Here is a 24,945-nt window from a genome sequence, read left to right as displayed (position 1 = left end):
GAGATGAAAAGGGGATACCACCTTAGGTAGAAATTCCGGAACCGGACGCAGAACCACCTTGTCCTGGTGAAACACCAGGAAAGGGGCTTTGCATGACAATGCTGCTAGCTCAGACACTCTCCGAAGTGAAGTGACTGCTACTAGGAAAACCACTTTCTGCGAAAGGCGTGCGAGAGAAATATCCCTCATTGGCTCGAACGGTGGTTTCTGAAGAACCATCAGCACCCTGTTCAGATCCCAGGGTTCCAACGGACGTTTGTAAGGAGGGACGATGTGACAAACCCCCTGCAGGAACGTGCGTACCTGTGGAAGTCTGGCCAAGCGCTTCTGAAAAAACACAGAGCGCAGAGACTTGTCCCTTAAGGGAGCCAAGCGACAAACCCTTTTCCAATCCGGACTGAAGAAAGGACAGAAAAGTGGGCAAGGCAAATGGCCAGGGAGAAAAACCCTGATCAGAGCACCATGACAGGCATATTTTCCACGTCCTGTGGTAGATCTTGGCGGACGTTGGTTTCCTAGCCTCATAGTGGCAATGACCTCTTGAGATAATCCTGAAGACGCTAAGATCCAGGACTCAATGGCCACACAGTCAGGTTGAGGGCCGCAGAATTCAGATGGAAAAACTGCCCTTGAGACAGCAAGTCTGGTCGGTCTGGTAGTGCCCACGGTTGGCCGACCGTGAGATGCCACAGATCCGGGTACCACGACCTCCTCGGCCAGTCTGGAGCGACGAGGATGGCGCGGCGGCAGTCGGCCCTGATCTTGCGTAACACTCTGGGCAACAGTGCCAGCGGAGGAAACACATAAGGGAGTTGAAACTGCGACCAATCCTGAACTAAGGCGTCTGCCGCCAGAGCTCTGTGATCGTGAGAACGTGCCATGAATGCCGTGACCTTGTTGTTGTGCCGGGACGCCATTAGGTCGACGTCCGGCATCCCCCAGCGGCAACAGATCTCCTGAAACACGTCCGGGTGAAGGGACCATTCCCCTGCGTCCATGCCCTGGCGACTGAGAAAATCTGCTTCCCAGTTTTCCACTCCCGGGATGTGAACTGCGGAGATGGTGGAGGCCGTGGCTTCCACCCACATCAAAATCCGCCGGACTTCCTGGAAGGCTTGCCGACTGCGTGTTCCTCCTTGGTGGTTGATGTAAGCCACCGCTGTGGAGTTGTCCGACTGAATTCGGATCTGCTTGCCTTCCAGCCACTGCTGGAACGCTTTTAGGGCTAGATACACTGCCCTGATCTCCAGAACATTGATCTGAAGTGAGGACTCCTGCCGAGTCCACGTACCCTGAGCCCTGTGGTGGAGAAAAACTGCTCCCCACCCTGACAGACTCGCGTCCGTCGTGACCACCGCCCAGGATGGGGGTAGGAAGGATTTCCCCTTCGATAATGAAGTGGGATGAAGCCGCCACCGAAGGGAAGCTTTGGTTGCCTGAGAGAGGGAGACGTTCCTGTCGAGGGACGTCGGCTTCCTGTCCCATTTGCGTAGGATGTCCCATTGAAGAGGACGCAGGTGAAACTGCGCGAAAGGGACTGCCTCCATTGCTGCCACCATCTTCCCCAGGAAGTGCATGAGGCGCCTCAAGGGGTGTGACTGACCTTGAAGGAGAGATTGCACCCCCGTCTGTAGTGAACGCTGCTTGTTCAGCGGAAGCTTCACTATCGCTGAGAGGGTATGAAACTCCATGCCAAGATATGTCAGCGATTGGGCCGGTGTCAGATTTGACTTTGGAAAATTGATGATCCACCCGAAACTCTGGAGAGTCTCCAGAGTAGCGGTGAGGCTGTGCTGGCATGCCTCTTGAGAGGGAGCCTTGACCAGCAGATCGTCTAAGTAAGGGATCACCGAGTGACCCTGAGAGTGGAGGACCGCAACTACTGCAGCCATGACCTTGGTGAAAACCCGTGGGGCTGTCGCCAGGCCGAACGGCAGTGCCACAAACTGAAGGTGTTAGTCTCCTATGGCGAAGCGCAGGAAGCGCTGATGCTCTGGAGCAATCGGTACGTGGAGATAAGCATCTTTGATATCGATCGATGCAAGGAAATCTCCTTGGGACATTGAGGCGATGACGGAGCGGAGGGATTCCATCCGGAACCGCCTGGCCTTTACGTGTTTGTTGAGCAGTTTTAGGTCCAGGACAGGACGGAAAGACCCGTCCTTCTTTGGAACCACAAACAGGTTGGAGTAAAAACCGTGACCCTGTTGCTGAAGAGGAACAGGGACCACCACTCCTTCTGTCTTCAGAGTGCCCAGCGCCTGCAGAAGAGCATCGGCTCGCTCGGGAGGCGGAGATGTTCTGAAAAATCGAGTCGGAGGACGAGAGCTGAACTCTATCCTGTAACCGTGAGACAGAATGTCTCTCACCCAACGGTCTTTTACCTGTGGCAGCCAAATGTCGGAAAAGCGGGAGAGCCTGCCACCGACCGAGGATGCGGTGTGAGGAGGCCGTAAGTCATGAGGAAGCCGCCTTGGTAGCGGCACCTCCGGCGGTCTTTTTAGGGCGTGACTTAGACCGCCATGGATCGGAGTTCCTCTGATCCTTCTGAGGCCTTTTGTACGAGGAGAATTGGGACCTGCCCGCACCCCGAAAGGACCGAAACCTCGACTGTCCCCTCCTCTGTTGGGGTAATTTTGGTTTGGCCTGGGGTAAGGATGTTTCCTTTCCCTTGGATTGTTTGATGATTTCATCCAGCCTCTCACCAAACAAACGGTCGCCAGAAAATGGCAAACCGGTTAAGCACTTTTTGGAAGCCGAATCTGCCTTCCATTCCCGTAGCCACAAGGCCCTGCGTATTGCCACCGAATTGTCGGCTGCAACCGCCGTACGGCTCGCAGAGTTCAGGACAGCATTAATAGCGTAGGACGCAAATGCCGACGTTTGAGAAGTTATGGACGCCACTTGCGGCGCAGACGTACGTGTGAGTGCGTCAATTTGCGCTTGACCCGCTGCGATAGCTTGGAGTGCCCATACGGCTGCGAATGCTGGAGCAAAAGACGCGCCGATAGCTTCATAGATGGATTTCAACCAGAGCTCCATCTGTCTGTCAGTGGCATCCTTGAGCGAAGCCCCATCTTCAACTGCAACTATGGATCTAGCCACCAGTCTGGAGATTGGAGGATCCACCTTGGGACACTGAGTCCAGCACTTGACCACGTCAGGGGGGAAGGGATAACGTGTATCCTTAAGGCGCTTGGAAAAACGCTTATCTGGACAAACTCGGTGTTTCTGGACTGCCTCTCTGAAGTCGGAGTGATCCAGAAACATACTCGTTGTACGCTTGGGGAACCTGAAACGGAATTTCTCCTGCTGAGAGGCCGACTCCTCCACTGGAGGAGCCGAGGGAGAAATATCCAACATTTGATGTATGGACGCGATAAGATCATTCACTATGGCGTCACCATCAGGAGTATCAAGGTTGAGAGCGGCCTCAGGATCAGAATCCTGATCAGCTACCTCCGCTTCATCATACAGAGAGTCCTCCCTCTGAGACCCTGAACAATGTGATGAGGTCGAGGGGATTTCCCAGCGAGCTCGCTTAGGCGGTCTGGGGCTGCGGTCCGTGTCAGAGACCTCACCCTGGGATCTATGAGACACCCCGGGGGAACATTGTTGTTCCAACTGAGGGGAACCAGGGGGCAATGATTCCACAGTGCCCATGGTCTGAGATACCGGTCTGGACTGCAAAGCTTCTAGTATCTTAGCCATAGTCTCAGAAAGTCTGTCAGTAAAAACTGCAAACTCCGTCCCTGTCACCTGGACAGTGTTAGCTGGTGGTTCCCCCTGGGCCCCCCTTAGCAGAGGCACCGGCTGAGCAAGTGCCACAGGGGCCGAGCAGTGCACACAATGAGGGTCAGTGGAACCTGCCGGTAGCGAGGTCGTACATGCGGCGCAGGCAGCATAGTAAGCCTGTGTTTTGGCACCCCTGCCTCTTGTGGGCGCCATGCTGTCGTCTCCCCTGAGCAACACAATAGGGTATATAGCCAGAAATCAACCGTGCACCATACAGTGTAAAGTATAGCCTATAAACATATAATCTATAATTACACTTCTGCACAAGTGGGGCCAGCACCTCAGGTGCTGCTTACCGCCCGCTTAAAGCGGTTGTGTGGCCACCAGAATCCCTGCCTGGGTCCCCCAGAGCTTGTCTCCCCTCTGCAGCGTCAGAGGAGCTGACAGGAATGGCTGCCGGCGTCCTGAGGAGAGGAGGGAGCCGTGGGCGTGACCCAGAAAGTGCGGGAACTGGTGCCCCACTGTGCACAGTGAGGGGGGTGGAGTATGCAAAGCATGCTCCAGCCCTCAGTGCTGCCGTCCTGTACAGCGTCCCGCCCTTCCCCTGACTGGCAGGGCTGGGGGCGGGAAGAAAAAGAGACTAGGCCGCAAAAGCCGGGGACTCGAGTTATAAGCGCGGCCGCCGTATAAGCGCGGTCGGCGCGGAAGTCCCCGGCGCACTAACAGTCCCAGCCGCGCCGCAGTGATAACAATGGCAGCGGCGGTCAGCGCGGCAGTCCCCATACACTAACACACTCAGCGACGCTGCAGTGTGCAATGGCACAAACGCGGTCAGCGCCGCGGTCCCCGGTGCACTAGCACACCCAGCAATGCTGGAGTGTTGCTGTGCGCGGTCCCCACGGGGACACAGAGTACCTCAAAGTAGCAGGGCCATGTCCCTGAACGATACTCGGCTCCTATCCAGCAGAGTCCTCAGGAGCTGTGGATGGAGCACGGTCTCAGTGCCTGAAGACCGATTAGGATCCCACTTCACCCAGAGCCCTAAGGGGGATGGGGAAGGAAAACAGCATGTGGGCTCCAGCCTCCGTACCCGCAATGGATACCTCAACCTTAACAACACCGCCGACAAGAGTGGGGTGAGAAGGGAGCATGCTGGGGGCCCTGTTAAGGGCCCTCTTTTCTTCCATCCGACATAGTCAGCAGCTGCTGCTGACTAAGCTGTGGAGCTTGCGTGCATGTCTGCCTCCTTCGCGCAAAGCAAAAAACTGAGGAGCCCGTGGGAGCACGGGGGGTGTATAGGCAGAAGGGGAGGGGCTTTACACTTTTAGTGTAATACTTTGTGCGGCCTCCGGAGGCATAGCCTATACACCCAATTGTCTGGGTCTCCCAATGGAGCGACAAAGAAAATACAATTACAGCCAACTCAATGCAGTCACGCATAATGAACAGAGGGAAAAAGTCATAAAAGAAATGTAACACCGTAAACCGCAATATAAATATAATCAATATTGCAAAATGAGGTCTGTCTAGTATTAAGTCCATTGGGGACAAGAGTTTCCAAGGTGAAAATCCATTTTGACTCCCTCTTCAGTAACTTACACCTATGATCTGCCACTCCCAAAGGTCTATATACTTTCCCAATAGCCGTACACTCACAAATACTAATATCACCTTTGTGGGCCTGGGCAAAGTGTTTGGAGAATGCTGAAGATAAAACGGCCAAAGAGTTGATTGCACCAGAGAGATGCCTACGTATTTGTGTTTTAAGGGGTCCTGTCCTGCATCCCACATATTGGACTTTGCATGATATGCATTCCACAAGATACATAACGTGTGTACTATTAGTTAATGTAATCACAGATTGCAACATTTTATTTTAATTTAAAAGAAAAAGATTTGCTTTTTGTGCATATCCACTAGCTTTATATTTCATTATTCCACACTTAAAAACCTTCAAAGGCAATTACCAGTCTTGCAGCACTCCTGCTACCAATGGTGCAACATATTGGATGATTTTTGATCATATGACTAGACCAATATACAAATAAGTAGAAAGATATTTTATTTGTATATTAAAATATGGTTAATTATACAACGCGTTTCAGCTCGGATGTTTTATCCTTCAGCCTTCTTCAGGTTTAATTGAGAGAAAAAAAAAAAGATGTATACACATCATCCAATATGTTCCACCATTGGTAGCAGGAGTGCCGCAAGACTGGTAATTGCCTTTGGAACTTCTTTCACTAAGTGGAGCTGCTGGAGGGCTCCACTATAGTATCCAGTGTGATTGCTGCATACTGCACCATAATCCTATTGGAAAGTGGATCAACTCCTCTTGGATTATTCCAGGCTTTCTAACCTCTGACCCAGGTGAAAGTTCCACTATTTCAACACCTTTATATATAAAAAAACTCACTATGCTCAGATTGGCGCCGCGTTTGTCTCAATCTTTCCCTGTCCCCGAGGTATTTTATTATACACTTAAAAACCTGTTAAAAGAAGCCATGTTTTTTATTTGGAACTATCACTATAAATCAGGCTAGGTGAAAGCATTGAAGCCCAATGTTGGAGCTAGACATGGATTGGGTGCTCGTTACTCTAGCCGAACACGCCAGACGCTCTGGAAGGGCTCTACTAGAGTAACGTATAATGGAAGTGAATGATTGGGCAGTTCGGCTCTCTACTCACAGTCAGTCTTAAAGACAGCATCCCCACCCCCCCTTTTCAACTACTACATCCAAAAATGTTGTTTTAACCCCAGTGAGAGCCACTCAGACGGCTATTGGCTCTCCCTGGGAAGTGTGCACACATCATGCAGTAAAGCAAGCCTATGCTTTGTGGTCATTTCACGGACGACACATCTGAGCACCAGCGAAAAAAAGACAAACAAAAATACACAATTCAGTTTAAATATTAAGTGCAGAATTCCAGCGTCTCTGCACTTAAAATGCTTAAGAAAAAAAAACAAAAACACAACAACACACACTCGCTCATCTCTAGTTGTAGCCTCTCTTTAGCCCCACTTTTAGATAACGTCAGTATTTAAAAAAGGTGTCTATAACTGTGCAGACCATGACTAAGACTTTACAGCCGAAACACGTAGGGCACATTGGCACGCAAGTAAAAAAGGTATGCAGACTGCGGACTTTGCCAGACACAGGCTCTGGGATTTTTACATTTTATTGCACAAAATAAAAGCTACGTTTTCTTAATGTTCCCTTGGGATGGCGTATTCCATGCCTGATTGTTCCAGTTTGTTCCTCATTCAAGAAACTATATTAACATAAATCTTTATACACAAGTAGGATTTAGAATTAGGCTTCAGACTGTTCTAAAAGATACTGTTTGACTAATTGAATAGAAAAAACAAGGAGATTGAAAATACAAGTAAAAAGAAAATTAACCAATGCTTACCTTTATGTCGTTATCAATTCCCCCGGAGATGATCTGGTCACTGGTATCATTGAATGTGACAGACAGAACCTGGTACGTATTTTGGAATGTCTGCACTGCAGCTTTTTTCCTAAAGTCCCAGAGCTAAAGCAAAAAGAAAAGGTTTGCAAATCTAATAGAAGATCAATATTTGCAGTTGATCTTTTTAATAAACATAACCAAAACTTAATCTGCAAGCAAACATCAGGCACTGGCGGGCCTCTACCAAAGAAACTGAAACCATCTCAATCCTCAAAATAAAACAGAGGTAAAAAAGTGTCCTAGCTTAGAGAGTCGATGTCTCCATCTACACAGGTAGGAGCTAGTGAGACTGTTTAGCATAGTCACTTAGATCTGCAGAAATCACTTGATTCAAAACGTTGTGGCATTTGGTTTTAGCATCCCAAGTTTTCAAGCAACTGCTAAAATTAACAAAAAAATAAAATAAAAATAATAATGATATAATAGATGTGTGTAAGCCCAGTGATTGGCCAAAGATTATGGGTTACGACTTCTGAACCCTAGGTCCTCTGCAATGTATTAATATATGGTCGTTCATATAAAATGTGGACACGTCAGGTCCAACAGTGCGGGACAGCAAATATGAGTCCCCACCCCCTGACACCCTAATCTGTTATTTATGGGGGCATCTCCAGGAACAATACAAAATCCATTTACCCACCTTCACAGTCCCATCATCACTACCAGTACAGATTAGTTGGGGCCCCCTTCTGGCAGGGTAGCAGGAATTCACAAATGATGTGTGCCCCTTGAGTCGCTTCACTCTCTCTCCTGTTTCACAGTCCCAAATTGCAACAGTCTTATCAGTTGAAGCAGAAAATAGTAAGCTGCAACATAAAGAAGAGAATTCAAAGTTATTGCAAACAATCAGTCACATAAAAACAGGCAGTACGAGAAAATCAAAGTAAGTTAGTGACAAAAAAAAGAATACGGGTGCTTTACAGTAGCTGAACAGCGGCAATAAGAAGTTACGATTGTTCATTTCCCAATAACTGACCTGTCTGACAAACTAGCAAAACACTCACTTGTATGGTAAAATGACTTAGAAGATTGCTTAAAAGTCATCCTTGGCAGCACATCATCCTGTGTAAACAGGACACGTGCTGCCAAGAGCAATAGTCTATACAAAAAAATAAATATCAAACGACCATTCTGTGCACCTGGCCTATCTAAAAAGCTACTGAACAACCTCCGATCTTGTGGGTAGCCTATTAGATCTCATTTAAAGGGAATCTATCAGCAGGTTTTTGCAATGTAATTCATTCATTTATTAAGCTCTGTGCTGTTTACCTACAATGAAGCTTTTATCACTAAGATATTATCACTGCTGGACTACAGGGCTCTGAGTAGTTATCCGACCACGCCCTCTCCTCTGATAATCAGCTCACTGTAAACAGACAATGTACACACAAAGCTGTGGTGTGGGCGGAGGCAGCTGTCTAAAAACTGACACATCTGCTTCACCCAGTAATCTGATACATCAGAAGGAATTACAGCACATCCACTCAGGCAATTATAGTGAAAAAGAAGGGAATTTTGTTTACTTACCGTAAATTCCTTTTCTTCTAGCTCCTATTGGGAGACCCAGACAATTGGGTGTATAACTTCTGCCTCCGGAGGCCACACAAAGTATTACACTTTAAAAAGTGTAACCCCTCCCCTCTGCCTATACACCCTTCCGTGCATCACGGGCTCCTCAGTTTTGGTGCCAAAGCAGGAAGGAGGAAACTTATAAATTGGTCTAGGGTAAATTCAATCCGAAGGATGTTCGGAGAACTGAAAACCATGAACCAAAAGAACAATTCAACATGAACAACATGTGTACACAAAAGAACAACAGCCCGAAGGGAACAGGGGCGGGTGCTGGGTCTCCCAATAGGAGAAGAAAAGGAATTTACAGTAAGTAAACAAAATTCCCTTCTTCGTCGCTCCATTGGGAGACCCAGACAATTGGGACGTCCAAAAGCAGTCCCTGGGTGGGTAAAAGAATACCTCGATAAAAAGTCGAAAACGACCCCCTCTTACAGGTGGGCAACCGCCGCCTGAAGGACTCGCCTACCTAGACTGGCGTCTGCCGAAGCATAGGTATGCACCTGATAGTGTTTCGCGAAAGTGTGCAGACTAGACCAGGTAGCTGCCTGACACACCTGCTGAGCCGTAGCCCGGTGCCGCAATGCCCAGGACGCACCCACGGCTCTGGTAGAGTGGGCTTTCAGCCCCAAAGGAAGCGGAAGCCCAGAAGAACGGTAGGCTTCAAGAATCGGTTCCTTGATCCACCGAGCCAAGGTTGACTTGGAAGCCTGCAAACCCTTACGCTGGCCAGCAACAAGGACAAAGAGCGCATCTGAACGGCGCAGGGGCGCCGTGCGAGACACGTAGAGCCGGAGTGCTCTCACCAGATCTAACGAGTGCAAATCCTTTTCACATTGGTGAACTGGATGAGGGCAAAATGAAGGTAAGGAGATATCCTGATTGAGATGAAAAGGGGATACCACCTTAGGTAGAAATTCCGGGACCGGACGCAGAACCACCTTATCCTGGTGAAAAACCAGGAAAGGGGCTTTGCATGACAGCGCTGCTAGCTCCGACACTCTACGGAGCGATGTAACTGCCACTAGAAATGCCACCTTCTGCGAAAGACGTGATAAAGAGACATCCCGCAGCGGCTCGAAAGGTGGTTTCTGAAGAGCCGTTAGCACCCTGTTAAGATCCCAGGGTTCCAGTGGACGCTTGTAAGGTGGGACTATGTGGCAAACTCCTTGCAGGAACGTGCGGACCTGCGGAAGCCTGGCTAGACGCTTTTGAAAAAAATACGGATAGCGCTGATACTTGTCCCTTGAGAGAGCCGAGAGACAAACCCTTGTCCATTCCAGATTGAAGGAATGAAAGAAAAGTGGGTAAGGCAAACGGCCAGGGGGTAAAACCCTTATCAGAGCACCAGGATAAGAAGATCCTCCAAGACCTGTGATAGATCTTGGCGGACGTGGGTTTCCTGGCCTGTCTCATAGTGGCAATGACATCTTGAGATAACCCTGAGGACGCTAGGAGCCAGGACTCAATGGCCACACAGTCAGGTTGAGGGCCGCAGAATTCAGATGGAAAAACGGCCCTTGAGACAGCAAGTCTGGGCGGTCTGGGAGCGCCCACGGTTGACCCACCGTGAGGTGCCACAGATCCGGGTACCACGACCGCCTCGGCCAATCTGGAGCGACGAGAATGGCGCGACGACAGTCGGACCTGATTTTTCGCAGCACTCTGGGCAGCATCGCCAGAGGGGGAAATACATAAGGCAGTCGAAATTGCGACCAATCCTGAACTAACGCGTCCGCCGCCAGAGCTCTGTGATCTTGAGACCGTGCCATGAATGCCGGGACTTTGTTGTTGTGCCGTGACGCCATGAGATCGACGTCCGGCGTTCCCCAGCGGCGACAGATCTCTCGAAACACGTCTGGGTGAAGAGACCATTCCCCCGCGTCCATGCCCTGGCGACTGAGAAAGTCTGCTTCCCAGTTTTCTACGCCCGGGATGTGAACTGCGGAGATGGTGGAGGCTGTGGCCTCCGCCCACAGCAGAATCCGCCGGACCTCCTGGGAGGCTTGACGGCTGCGCGTGCCGCCCTGGTGGTTGATGTACGCGACTGCCGTGGCGTTGTCCGACTGTATGCGGATCTGCCTTCCCTCCAGCCACCGATGGAACGCCTTTAGGGCTAGATACACTGCCCTTATCTCCAGAACATTGATCTGAAGGGAGGACTCTGTCGGAGTCCAGGTTCCCTGAGCCCTGTGGTGGAGAAAAACCGCTCCCCACCCTGACAGACTCACGTCCGTCGTGACCACAGCCCAGGATGGGGGCAGGAAGGATTTTCCCTGCGACAGAGAAGAGGGAAGAAGCCACCACTGAAGAGAGGTTTTGGCTGCCAGGGAAAGAGAGACGTTCCTGTCTAGGGACGTCGACCTCCTGTCCCATTTGCGGAGAATGTCCCATTGGAGTGGGCGCAGATGGAACTGCGCAAAGGGGACTGCCTCCATTGCTGCCACCATCTTCCCCAGGAAGTGCATGAGGCGCCTCAAGGGGTGAGACTGGCCCCGAAGAAGAGAGTGCACCCCTGTCTGCAGCGAACGCTGTTTGTCCAGCGGTAGCTTGACTATCGCTGAGAGAGTATGAAACTCCATCCCGAGGTAAGTCAGTGATTGGGTCGGTGTCAACTTGGACTTTGGGAAATTGATGATCCACCCGAACCGCTGGAGAGTCTCCAGAGCGACGGTCAGGCTGTGTTGACACGCCACCCGGGAGGGTGCCTTGACTAGGAGATCGTCTAAGTAAGGGATCACCGAGTGGCCCTGAGAGTGTAGGACCGCTACAACGGATGCCATGACCTTGGTGAAGACCCGTGGGGCTGTCGCCAGACCGAAAGGCAGTGCCACAAACTGAAGGTGTTCGTCCCCGATGGCGAAACGCAGGAAGCGTTGATGCTCGGGTGCGATCGGCACATGGAGATAAGCATCCCTGATGTCGATTGATGCTAGGAAGTCTCCTTGTGACATCGAAGCGATGACCGAGCGGAGAGATTCCATCCGAAACAGTCTGGTTCTCACGTGTCTGTTGAGCAGTTTGAGGTCCAGAACGGGACGGAATGATCCGTCCTTTTTTGGCACCACGAACAAATTGGAGTAAAAACCGCGACCACGTTCCTGAAGGGGAACGGGGATCACAACTCCTTCTGTCTTCAGGGTGTTCACCGCCTGAAAAAAGTGCATCGGCTCGCTCGGGGGGCGGAGATGTTCTGAAGAAACGAGTCGGGGGACGAGAGCTGAACTCTATCCTGTAACCGTGAGACAGAATGTCTCTCACCCATCGGTCTTGGACATGTGGCCACCAGGCGTCGCAAAAGCGGGAGAGCCTGCCACCGACCGAGGATGCGGTTTGGGGAGGCCGAAAGTCATGAGGAGGCCGCCTTGGAGGCAGTGCCTCCGGCGGTTTTTTGGGGACGTGACTTAGACCGCACGCATAAGAGTTCCTCTGGCCCTTCCCTGGCCTGTTGGACGAGGAAGATTGGGACTTGGCTGAGGGCCGAAAGGACCGAAACCTCGATTGTATCTTCCGTTGCTGAGGTCTTTTCGGTTTGGACTGTGGTAAGGACGAGTCCTTTCCCTTGGATTCCTTAATAATTTCATCCAATCGCTCGCCAAACAATCGGTCGCCAGAAAACGGCAAACCGGTTAAGAACCTCTTGGAAGCAGAGTCTGCCTTCTATTCGCGTAGCCACATAGCCCTGCGGACTGCCACCGAATTAGCGGATGCTACCGCTGTACAGCTAGCCGAGTCCAGGACGGCGTTCATGGCGTAGGACGAAAAAACCGACGCCTGAGAAGTCAAAGACGCAACTTGCGGAGCAGAGGTACGTGTGACCGCATTAATCTCAGACAGACAAGCTGAGATAGCTTGGAGTGCCCACACGGCTGCCAAGGCCGGGGCAAAAGACGTGCCTATGGCTTCATAGATGGATTTAATCAGGAGCTCTATCTGCCTGTCAGTGGCATCCTTGAGCGATGAGCCATCTGCAACTGATAGTACAGATCTAGCCGCCAGTCTAGAGACTGGAGGATCCACCTTGGGACATTGAGCCCAACCCTTAACTACGTCAGAGGGGAAGGGGTAACGTGCGTCATTAAGGCGCTTAGTAAAGCGCTTGTCCGGAAATGCTCTGTGCTTCTGGACAGCATCTCTGAAGTTAGAGTGATCGAAAAACGCACTCCGTGTACGTTTGGGAAACCTAAACTGGTGTTTCTCCTGCTGCGAAGCCGACTCCTCTATAGGTGGAGTTGGGGGAGAAAGATCTAGCACCTGGTTGATGGACGCTATAAGGTCATTTACTATGGCGTCCCCTTCAGGTGTATCAAGATTGAGAGCAACGTCAGGGTCAGAGCCCTGAGCTGCGACATCCGCCTCATCCTCCAGAGAGTCCTCAAGCTGAGACCCCGAGCAGCGTGAGGAAGTCGGGGAAGATTCCCAGCGAGCCCGCTTAGCCGGTCTGGGACTGTGGTCCGTGCCGGAGTCCTCCACGTGAGACCTAGGGCCCACCCCGGGAGCACGCTGCGGCGCAGACCGAGAGGGGCCTGGAGGCGATGATCCAACAGTGCCCGGGGCCTGTGTAAGGACCGATCTGGACTGCAATGCTTCTAGTATCTTAGCAGACCATTTGTCCATAGACTGAGCCATGGATTGTGAAAGCGACTCAAGAGTTTCTCAGCAAAAACTGCCAACTCTGTCCCTGGCACCTGGACAGGGGAAGCAGGCGGTTCTGCCTGAGCCGAGGGTCCCACAAGTGCCCGAGGCTCCGGCTGAGCGAGTGCAACAGGGGCCGAGCATTGCTCACAGTGAGGGTAGGTGGAACCTGCAGGTAACATAGCCGCACAAGAGGTACAGGTTGCAAAATAACCCTGTGTCTTGGCACCCTTGCTCCTTGTGGACGACATGCTGTTGTCTCCTAGGAGAGTGATCACTGAGGGTATATAGCCAAAAGCAAAACAACTCGGCCGACAGAGAAAATATATACAAATTATATATATATATATATATATATATATATATATACACATACATACATACATACTTCGGCACCCTAGGGGGACCAGCACCGGATGACCGGTGTGGCTTACCGACCGCCCAAAGCGGTGTGTGTCCACCAGATTCCCTGCCTTGGGCCTCCCAGAGCTGCAGAGCTCGTTCCTGAAATCCTCCACCGGCAGACTGTTGTAAAAATGGCTGCCGGAGCTCTCTGGGGAGGAGGGGGCCGTGGGCGGCGACTAGAAAAGTGCGGGAATCTGGTGCCCCACAGTGATCAGTGAGGGGGGAGGAGGACACCTAAAGTATGCTCCAGCCCTCACTGCCGACGTCCAGTCGACCGTCCCGCCCTTACCCCTGACTGGCAGGCCCGGGGGCGGGAGTTATGGTACTAGGCCGCATGAAGCCGGGGACTAAATTTAATACCGCGGCCGACAAACAGGCGCGGTCGGCGCGGAAGTCCCGGTCGTCACAAAACCAGCAGCAGCTGCAGCGTCTGTGAAACAAGCGCTCCATGCACCGTCCCCATGGGGACACAGAGTACCTTTAGATGCAGGGCCCTGTCCCTGATGATACAAAGTCTCCTGTCCGGCAGATACCCACAGGGGCTGCGGAGGGAGCCTGGTCCCAGTGACTGGATGACCGGTTAGGATCCCACTTCTCCCAGAGCCTCTAAGGGATGGTGAAGGAAAACGGCATGTGGCTCCAGCCTCTGTACCCGCAATGGGTACCTCAACCTTAACAGCACCGCCGACTTAGTGGGGTGAGAAGGGAGCATGCCGGGGGCCCTGTGGGGGCCCTCTTTTCTTCCAACCGATAAAATCAGCAGCTGCTGCTGACTAAAATGGGAGCATGAATGGATGTGTGCCTCCTTCAACACAAAGCATAAAACTGAGGAGCCCGTGATGCACGGGAGGGTGTATAGGCAGAGGGGAGGGGTTACACTTTTTAAAGTGTAATACTTTGTGTGGCCTCCGGAGGCAGAAGCTATACACCCAATTGTCTGGGTCTCCCAATGGAGCGACAAAGAAAAATGTTTTTTCTTTATTTAGGCATCATTATAAAACATGAAAAGAATCCAATCCATGGAAAAAGTTAATAAAACAGCATAATTTATGTTGGTATTTTTTTTCTTCTACAGTTTCTGCTGTGTTGCACCAGCTGGATGAGCACCCGCCAGGCCTGGACCCCACATTATGGACTAAAGCATGGGTGAGCGAATCCTTCTCTTTCTGTAACAAATACACCATGGGATTCGACATCTCGTTGCTCTCAGAAGACGTAGCAAAGAAGGGAATTTTGTTACTTACCGTAAATTCCTTTTCTTCTAGCTCTTATTGGGAGACCCAGACGATTGGGGTATAGCTACTGCCCTCCGGAGGCCACACAAAGCACTACACTAAAAAGTGCAAGGCCCCTCCCCCTCTGGCTATACCCCCCCGTGGTATCACGGGTTCTCCAGTTTTAGTGCCAAAGCAAGAAGGAGGAAGCCAATAACTGGTTTAAACAAATTAACTCCGAATAACGTCGGAGAACTGAAAAACCGTTCAACATGAACAACATGTGTACCCGCAAACAACCAAGAAATCCCGAAGGACAACAGGGCGGGTGCTGGGTCTCCCAATAAGAGCTAGAAGAAAAGGAATTTACGGTAAGTAACAAAATTCCCTTCTTCTTCAGCGCTCTATTGGGAGACCCAGACGATTGGGACGTCCAAAAGCTGTCCCTGGGTGGGTAAAGAGATACCTCATGTTAGAGCTGCAAAACAGCCCTCCCCTACGGGGATGTCACTGCCGCCTGCAGGACTCTTCTACCTAAGCTGGCATCCGCCGAAGCATAGGTATGCACCTGATAATGTTTGGTGAAAGTGTGCAGACTCGACCAGGTAGCTGCCTGGCACACCTGTTGAGCCGAAGCCTGGTGTCGTAGCGCCCAGGACGCACTCACGGCTCTGGTTGAATGGGCTTTCAGCCCTGAAAGAACCGGAAGCCCTGCAAAACGGTAGGCTTCCAGAATTGGTTCTTTGATCCATCGAGCCAGGGTGGCTTTAGAAGCCTGCAACCTCTTGCGCGTACCAGCGACAAGGGCATCGGAACGGCGTACGGGCGCCGTGCGGGAAATGTAGATTCTGAGTGCTCTCACCAGATCTAGCAAACGTAAATCATTCTCATACCGGTGAACCGGATGAGTGCAAAAGGACGGTAAGGAGATATCCTGATTAAGATGAAACGAGGATACTACCTTAGGGAGAAACTCCGGAATGATGCGCAGCACTACCTTGTCCTGGTGAAACACCAGGAAGGGAGCCTTGGATGACAGAGCTGCCAGCTCAGACACTCGCCGAAGCGATGTGATCGCAACGAGAAACGCCACCTTCAGTGACAGGCGAGAAAAGGAAACTTCCTTCAGAGGCTCGAAAGGCGGCTTCTGGAGAGCAACTAGAACCCTGTTCAGATCCCATGGATCCAACGGCCGCTTGTACGGGGGTACGATATGACAAACCCCCTGCGGGAACGTGCGCACCTTAGAAAGACGTGCTAGACGCTTCTGAAAAAACACGGATAGTGCTGAGACTTGCCCTTTGAGGGAGTCTAGCGACAAGCCCTTTTCTAACTCCTATTGTAGGAAGGAAAGAAAGATGGGCAATGCAAATGGCCAGGGAGACACTCCCTGAGTAGAGCACCAGATTAAGAAAACCTTCCACGTTCTGTGGTAGATCTTAGCAGACGTGGGCTTCCTAGCCTGTCTCATGGTGGCAACGACCCCTTGGGATAATCCTGAAGACGCTAGGATCCAGGACACACAAGCCACACAGTCAGGTTCAGGGCCGCAGAATTCCGATGGAGAAAACGGCCCTTGAGACAGTAAGTCTGGTCGGTCTGGTAGTGACCCCGGTCGGCCGACCGTGAGATGCCACAGATCCGGGTACCACGATCTCCTCGGCCAGTCTGGTGCGACGAGTATGACGCGGCTGCAATCGGATCTGATTTTTGCGCAGTACTCTGGGCAAGAGTGCCAGAGGTGGAAACACATATGTGAGCCGGAACTGCGACCAATCTTGCACTAAGGCGTCTGCCGCCAGAGCTCTGTGATCGCGCGATCGTGCCATAAATGCCGGGACCTTGTTGGTGTGCCGAGACGCCATTAGGTCGACGTCCGGCCCCCCCCAGCGGCAACAGATTTCCTGAAACACGTCCGGGTGAAGGGACCATTCCCCCGCGTCCATGCCCTGGCGACTGAGGAAGTCTGCTTCCCAGTTTTCTACGCCCGGGATGTGAACTGCGGATATGGTGGATGCTGTGTCCTCCACCCACATGAGGATTCGCCGGACTTCCTGGAAGGCTACTGACTGCGTGTCCCTCCTTGGTGGTTGATGTATGCCACCGCTGTGGAGATGTCCGACTGGATTCGGATCTGCTCCCTTCTAGCCACTTTTGGAAAGCTAATAGGGTAAGATACCCTGCCCCGATTTCCAGCACATCGAACTGAAGGGTGGACTCCTGCTGAGTCCACGTCCCCTGAGCCATGTGGCGGAGACAAACTGCTCCCCACCCTGACAGACTCGTATCTGTCGTGACCACTGCCCAGGATGGGGGCTATGGCAATGAGGTGGGAATAAGCCACTATTGCAGAGAGTCCTCGGCCGTCAGGGAAAGGGAGACTTCCCGTCCAGGGAGGTTGACTGCCCATCCCATTGGCGGAGAATGTCCCATTGCCGTTGGCGCAGATGAAACTGCGCAAAGAGAACTGCCCCGATGGCTGCCACCATCTTCCTTAGGAAGTGCATGAGGCGCCTTAAGGGGTGCGACTGGCCTTGAAGGAGAGACTGCACCTCTGTCCGCAGTGAACGCTGCTGGTTCAGCGGAAGCTTCACTATGGCTGATAGAGTATGAAACTCCATGCCGAGATACGTTAGTGATTGAGTCGGAGACAGATTTGACCTTGCCAAATTGATGATCCACCCGAAAGTCTGGAGAGTCTCCAGCGTAACATTCAGGCTGCGTTGGCATGCCTCGAGGGAGGTTGCCTTGACGAGTAGATCGTCCAAGTACGGAATCACCGGGTGTCCGTGAGAGTGCAAGACTGCTACCACTGCTGCCATGACCTTGGTGCCCACCCGTGGGGCTGTCGCCAGACTGAATGGCAGAGCTACGAACAGAAGATGTTCGTCTCCTATCACAAAACGTAGAAAACGTTGGTGCTCCGTAGCAATTGGCACGTGGAGATAGGCATCTTTGATGTCTGTTGAGGCAAGGAAGTCTCCTCGAGACATTGAGGCAATGACGGATCGGAGGGATCCCATCCGGAACCGCCTGGCGTTCGCATGCTCGTTGAGCAGTTTCAGAACCAGAACAGGACGGAAGGAACCGTCCATTTTTGGAGCCACAAAGAGATTGGAGTACAAACCCTCGCCCTCGTTCCTGAGGGGGGACAGGGATCACCACTCCTTCTGCTCTTAGAGCGTCCACCGCCTGCAGCAGGGCACCTGCTCGGTGGAGAGGTGGGGCCGTTCTGAAGAATGGAGTCGGAGGACGAGAACAGAACACTGTCCTGTGCACGTGAGCACAATGTCCGTCACCCACCGGTCTGTGTCCTGTGGCAGCTAAATGTCGCCAAAGGCGGGGGAGTCTGCCATCAACCGCGGATGCGGAGAGAGAGAGAGAGAGCTGAGAGTCCTGAGGAGACCGCCTTGGTAGCGGTTCCTCCGACTGCCTTCCTTGGGCGAGATTGAGCCCGGCCGGAATCTGAGCCCGTCTGAGGTTTTGTAGCCCTTTTGCACGAGGACAATTTGGGACCTGCCGGAGCTTGGGAAGGACCGAAACCTCGACTGTACTTTTAGGACAGCATTAACAGGGTAAGTCGCAGTGCAGACATTGCGGGGTTACGGACGCCTCTGCGGTACAGATGTCCCTGCTCAAGGTCAGCTGCGCAAGAACAGCAGAAAAGGTTAGGTTGCCAATACGGCTGTGGATGCCGGAGCAACCGACACGCCGATAGCCTCCTAGACAGATTTCAACCAGAGTCCATCTGTCTGTGAATGGCATCTTGAAGTGAAGCCCCATCTCCAGTGCAACTATGGCTCTATATGCAAGCCTGGAGATTGGAGAATCCACCTTTGGACCCTGGGTCCAGCGCTGACCACGTCAGGGAAAAAAAGGGATAACGTGTATCCTAAAAACGTTTGGAGAAGACGCTTATCTGGTAAGCGTGGTGTTCCTGGACTGCTTCTCTGAAGTCAGCGTGGCCAGAAAAATACTCAATATCTGCGTGAGACACTGAAAAGGAACTTCTCCTGTTCGTCTCCTATCTCCACTGGGGGAGCTGAGGGAGAAAGATCCAACCTTCCATTGATGGACGGTATAGGATCATTCCGTATGGCGTTACCACCCGGTGTATCCGGATTGAGAGCGATGTCAGTATCAAAGCCCTGAAGAGCTGCCTTTTGTTCAAGTAGATTGCCCATGGGTGCAAGTCTCTATATTATGACTACTCCGTCCCTGTCCATGGACAGGGTTGACAGGAGGTTTCTTTGGCCACAACTAGTAGAGCCCCGGCAGACGAAGTGCTAGAGACCCCGGCAGACGACGTGCTACAGGGGAGCATGCACACAATGGGACGGTGTCATGAACAGCATCCCATGTAGTAAAAACAGCACTGAAATCTGTGTTGCTTTTTTGCCGCTGCCGACTAGCTATCTAGAAGTATATAGCCAAGATTGGTGACCGTACATTGCAATGTATAGCATACAGGCATAAAGTACAAATGACCACTGCAGCACAAGCAATACAAGCAGCATAGAAGCCTGTGCCCTGGCACCCCTGCTCTTCTGCTGCTGTATACTAGTCATCTAGGGGAATATAGCCCAGAAGAGTGACCCTACAGTGCAATGTATAGCATACAAGCACAAGTACAAATGAACACTGCAGCACATGCAATCCAAGCAGCATAGAAGCCTGTGCCCTGGCACCTCTGCTCTTCTGCTGCTGTAGACTGGTCATCTAGGGGAATATAGCCCAGAAGAGTGACCATACAGTGCAATGTATAGCATACAAGCACAAGTACAAATGCACACTGCAGCCCATGCAATACAAGCAGCATAGAAAAAAACCTGTGCCCCAGCACCCTTGGTTTTCTGCTGCTGTAGTCTAGCCATTCCAGAAGAATATAGCTAAGACTAGCGACTGTACAGTGCAATGTATAGCACATAAGCATAAACACAAATGAACACCTCAGTCGTGCAAAACAAGCAGCCTAGAAAGCCTGTGCTTTAGCACACCTGCTTTCCTGCTGCTGATGTGTCGCTCCCCAAGCGGGCATATAGCGACCTATGTAGTTAAAAACAACACATGTATACACTGCAGTTATATCGTGGTCAGCACTATGTGTGCCTCTTACCGCCCGCCTATAAGCGGGTGTATGATCGCCACTGTCCTGCCTTGGTGCCCCGAGCTCTGCAGTAATGGCTGCCGGCTTCTTCCCCAGCTCGTGTGAGTAGGGGCGGGCCGTGGGCGTGCCCCCAAGGCAGAGCGGGAATCCGGCGTCCGACAGAGTGCAGTGAGAGGGCTGGAGCATGTAAAAAGGCTCCAGCCCTCGGCGCTGCTGATTGCTCAGCGCCTGTCCCCTTCCCTGAGTGACAGGGAGGGGGCGGGAACGAAGCGGCACTAGGCCGCAGAAGCCGGGGACTGGAGTTATAAGCGCCGCCGCCGTAAAAGCGCGGTCGGCGCCCAGTCCCCGGCGAACTACAAGTCCCAGCCGCGCCGCCGCTCCCGGAGCGTCCGGCGCGGTAGTTCCCAAAACACAAAGTCACTCAGCAAAGCTGCAGTGACTGTAACCCTTTACTGTCCCCGGCGCACTAGCACACCCAGCAAGTCTGGAGTGTGCTGTGCCTGTGTGTACGGGGACACAGAGTACCTGTAATGGTGCAGGGCCATGTCCCTGAACGGTACTCCAGCTCCGTATCCAGCAGGTTCAAATGGGTCTGTGGATGGAGCCCGGCGTCAGAGCTTTGAGGCCGGCAGGATCCCACTTCCTCAGAGCCCCTCAGGGGGATGTGGAAGGAAAGCAGCATGTGGGCTCCAGCCTCCGTACCAGCAATAGGTACCTCAACCTTACAACACCATCCAGGGGTGAGAAGGGAGCATGCTGGGGGCCCTATATGGGCCCTCTTTTCTTCCATCCGAAATAGTCAGCAGCTACTGCTGACTAAAATCTGTGGAGCTATGCGTGGATGTCTGACCTCCTTCGCACACAAAGCTAAAACTGGAGAACCCGTGATACCACGGGGGGGTATAGCCAGAGGGGGAGGGGCCTTGCACTTTTTAGTGTAGTGCTTTGTGTGGCCTCCGGAGGGCAGTAGCTATACCCCAATCGTCTGGGTCTCCCAATAGAGCGCTGAAGAAAACCTGCTGACAGATTCCCTTTAGCAACCACCATAAACACACCTGAGTAATATGGATTTTCTGGAAATTTATCCCCTTCAACCCCCAGGCACTTTCCATTTTTGCGTTTTTGTTTTTTTGCTCCAATTCTTCCGAGAGCCGTAACTTTTTTATTTTTCCATCAATCTTGCCATGTAAGGGCTTGTTTTTTGCGGGACAAGTTGTACTTTTAAATGAAACCATAAGTTTTACCATATAGTGTAGTGGAAAACGGCAAAAAATTCCAAGTGCGGAAAAATTGCAAAAAAAGTGTGATCGTACAATAGTTTTTGGGATATTTTATTCACTGTGTTCACTAGATGGTAAAACTGATGTATCTATGTGATTCCTCAGGTCAGTGCGAGTTTGTAGACACCAAACATGTATAGGTTTACTTGTGTCTAAAGGGTTAAAAAAAAAATCACAAGCTTGTCAAAAAAAGTGGCGCACGTTTTGCGCCATTTTCCAAAACCCGTAGTGTTCTCATTTTTCGGGATCTGAGGCTGTGACGGCTTATTTTTTGCGTCTTGACCTGACATTTTTAACGGTACCATTTTTGCGCAGATGCTACGTTTTGATCGCCTGTTATTGCATTTTGCGCAAAATCTGCGGCGACCAAAAAAACGTAATTTTGGCATTTGGATTTTTTTTGCTGCTACGCCATTTACTGATCAGATTAATTGATTTTATATTTTGATAGAGCGGGCATTTCTGAACGCGGCGATACCAAATGTGTATATTTTTTATTTTTTTACCCCTTTAATTTTAATGGGGGGAAAGGGGGGGTGATTTGAACTTTTAGGTTTTTATTTTTTAAAACTTTTTTTTTTTACTTTTTTATTTTACTAGTCTCCCTAGGGGGCTATAGCGATCAGCAATCCGATCGCTTTGCACTATCTGCAGATCTCAGCTACAGAGCTGAGAACTGCAGATTTGGTGCTTTACTTTCAATGCCGGCTGTATTCCGGCATTGAGAGGAAGTGAGTCATATTAGCTACAGGCGTCATCACATGACCCTGTGCTACCATGACAACCACCGAAAGTCACGTGATCATGTCACGTGACTTCCAGTGGGGCGGGGTAAGTGACTGTCATGGCAGCGTGCATATACATATCGCTGCCAGATTTTGGCAGCGATATGTAAGGGGTTAATGGCCGCGGGTGGAAGCGATTCCACCCGAGGCTAACAGGCACAAATGTCAGCTGTTGAAAACAACTGATATGCCCGCGGCAGGGCTTAACGGCACGCGATCCATGACGTACCCAGTACGTCATGGGTTGTTAAGGGGTTAAAGGGATTTTCCCATCTCCAAGATTCTCGCTCATTATGTAGTAAGTGTAAATATTAGCAAATCCCTTTAATTAGAAATGTAGTCTAGTTTTCCTGATGAGGCCGGTTTCACACATCCGGCTTTTCGCCGGTTTGCCGCTTCCAGCGCAGACCAGTACAGTGTATACAATACAGTGGAAACGCGACAAGCTCCGGTCACATGCTGTCATGTGACCGGAGCATGTGACCCGAAGTTACAGCGCTGCGACTGTATTGTATACACTGTACTGGCGAGCGCCGGAACCGGCAAAACGGCGAAAAGCTGGATGTGTGAAACCGGCCTAAGCAATGCCGCTTACCTCAGGTGCAGGCATGGCAGTAGCTTAGGTATCCATGGTTACGACGACCACTAGCAACTAGCTGTCCCTATATGCGTGGTCGTAACCTTGGATACCTAAGCTACTGTAATGCCCTGCACATGAGTTAAAGGTGGCTTTACACACTGCAACATCGCAAACGACATCGCTGTAACGTCACCGGTTTTGTGACGTAATAGCGACCTCCCCAGCAACATTGCAGTGTGTGAAACACATCAGCGACCTGGCCCCTGCTGTGAAGTTGCTGATCGCTACAAATCGTTCAGGAATATTCCTAGGTCCTTTGTTTCCCGCTGTGCAGCATGATCGCTAGAAAGTCTCAGTGTGTAAAGGGGACTTAAATGTGCAGGCAGCAGGAGCCGGCTTCTGCGGACACTGGTAACCATCGGGTAACCAAGAAGCCCTGTCCTTGGTTACCCGATATTTACCTTCGTTACCAGCCTCTGCCGCTCTCACTGTCAGTGCCGGCTCCTGCTCCTTGCACGTGTAGCAGAGTACACATCGGGTAATTAACCCGATGTGTACTGTAGCTAGGAGAGCAGGGAGCCAGCGCTAAGCAGTGTGCGCTGCTCCCTGCTCTCTGCACGTGTAGCTGCGTGCGCTGGTAACCAAGGTAAATATCGGGTTGGTTACCCGATATTTACCTTAGTTACCAAGCGCAGCATCGCTTCAGTGCGTCGCTGCTGGCTGGGGGCTGGTCACTGGTTGTTGGTGGGATCGCTGGAGCGTCTGACTGTGTGACCTCTCACCAGCAACCTCCTAGCAACTTACCAGCGATCCCTATCAGGTTGTATCGTTGTTGGGATCGCTGGTAAGTTGTTTAGTGTCTGCTTTTCAGAAGAAATATACTACATAGGAAATATTTGCTAATATTCTTATTACACCTATTACATATTGGGATAAGATTTTGGAGATGGGAATACCCCTTTAACATTGATGAACAATCTTTGATAAGGAAAAATTATAAAATGTTCAATTACTCAGTTATGTATAAAACAACTGGCTGAACCCATATACGTAAACCAGCCTAAGACCTTGGTTCCACTAGTGTATCACTTCCGACGTGAGAGCATCGAATGCAATATGCTAATGACCCTCGGCTCCTGGGAGTGTTATCCACGTGCCATTCACTGTGATCCGATCTTGTGATTGGATCACAGATGTGGAGAAGAGGGAGTAATCTCATCTCCTCCCCGGCCTGTCTCTGCGTATATCAGACTGCACTTGGATGGCAGTGCAGTGTGATGTTACACACACACACACACACACACACACACTTGTATGGGTGTGTGTGACCCGAGACACTTTGCCAAACGCAGCATGCTGACATTCTTTTCTCAAGCCTATCCGACATAGGAAGCAGAAAATAGCACGTAGACACTGCCTCATTGTTTAACACAGTGCAATCCAATGTTTTATGGGATTGCACTCATCCATGTAAAATGCAAATAGAACTGAGGCCTCAGATAACTGATTCAATGCCTGTCAGGTCACACCTCAGGAAATGGACATCCTACCAAAAACCATGAAAGCGGTATGGTGGAGAGGCAGCTGTAGCGGACTGTTATTTTTTGTACATTTAAAAAATAAATAAAGATTGTTAATACTGCTTATCATACACAACTGAAACTGGAAACAGCCTGCAATACCTGCCGTCTGTATTATAATGGAGCTCCATCACGGCCCCACTGTGACCCTTTAATGTTGCGTAGTTATCACAGTCTCCATAAACGTTCCACAGAACTGCAAAACAAGGACATGGCATATTCAGACAATGTATCAGTACCGCAGACAACAGATACCGAAGCCAAACTACTTACAGAAAGTATCATCCGGAAACTTATAGAACCGCTCCCCTTGTAGTGTAAGGGTGATTGACAGTATGGGGCCATCATTACCAATAAAACGTGTCGCAGTAATCCCGTGTCTGATATAAATAAGAGCACCAGACTCCTACTTTAGAGCGCGTGCATGTACGAGACTTCTAGAATCTCAGAGCTTTTGCTGGTATTGAAAAAGCAGCCTTTAATTTGTATGAAATGAATGAACAAAGCAGCAAAAGCAACGTGTGAACATTGCTAATTTCATCCAGTAGCATGAGGATTTTTAGAAAAAGTATTTCTAAGGC

General features: G+C 50.9%; 1 protein-coding gene across 1 annotated transcript in view; it reads right to left on the bottom strand.

The window, feature by feature from the left end:
- The window catches only part of SNRNP40 (small nuclear ribonucleoprotein U5 subunit 40), a 54,074-nt gene that overhangs the window by 22,414 nt on the left and 6,715 nt on the right, over positions 1-24,945 (bottom strand). The window contains exons 3-5 of the mRNA XM_075333951.1: positions 24,467-24,560; positions 7,850-8,015; positions 7,150-7,272 (exon numbers count right to left, since the gene is read on the bottom strand). Of these exons, the coding sequence (XP_075190066.1) occupies positions 7,150-7,272; positions 7,850-8,015; positions 24,467-24,560 (383 nt within the window). The remainder of the gene's footprint in view (positions 1-7,149; positions 7,273-7,849; positions 8,016-24,466; positions 24,561-24,945) is intronic.

This window comes from Anomaloglossus baeobatrachus, chromosome 2 (genome assembly GCF_048569485.1).
Source record: "Anomaloglossus baeobatrachus isolate aAnoBae1 chromosome 2, aAnoBae1.hap1, whole genome shotgun sequence".
Classification (NCBI taxonomy): Eukaryota; Metazoa; Chordata; class Amphibia; order Anura; family Aromobatidae; genus Anomaloglossus; species Anomaloglossus baeobatrachus.
The sequence above is the reverse complement of the archived record's forward strand: the minus strand, read 5'-3'. Positions and strand labels throughout refer to the sequence as shown.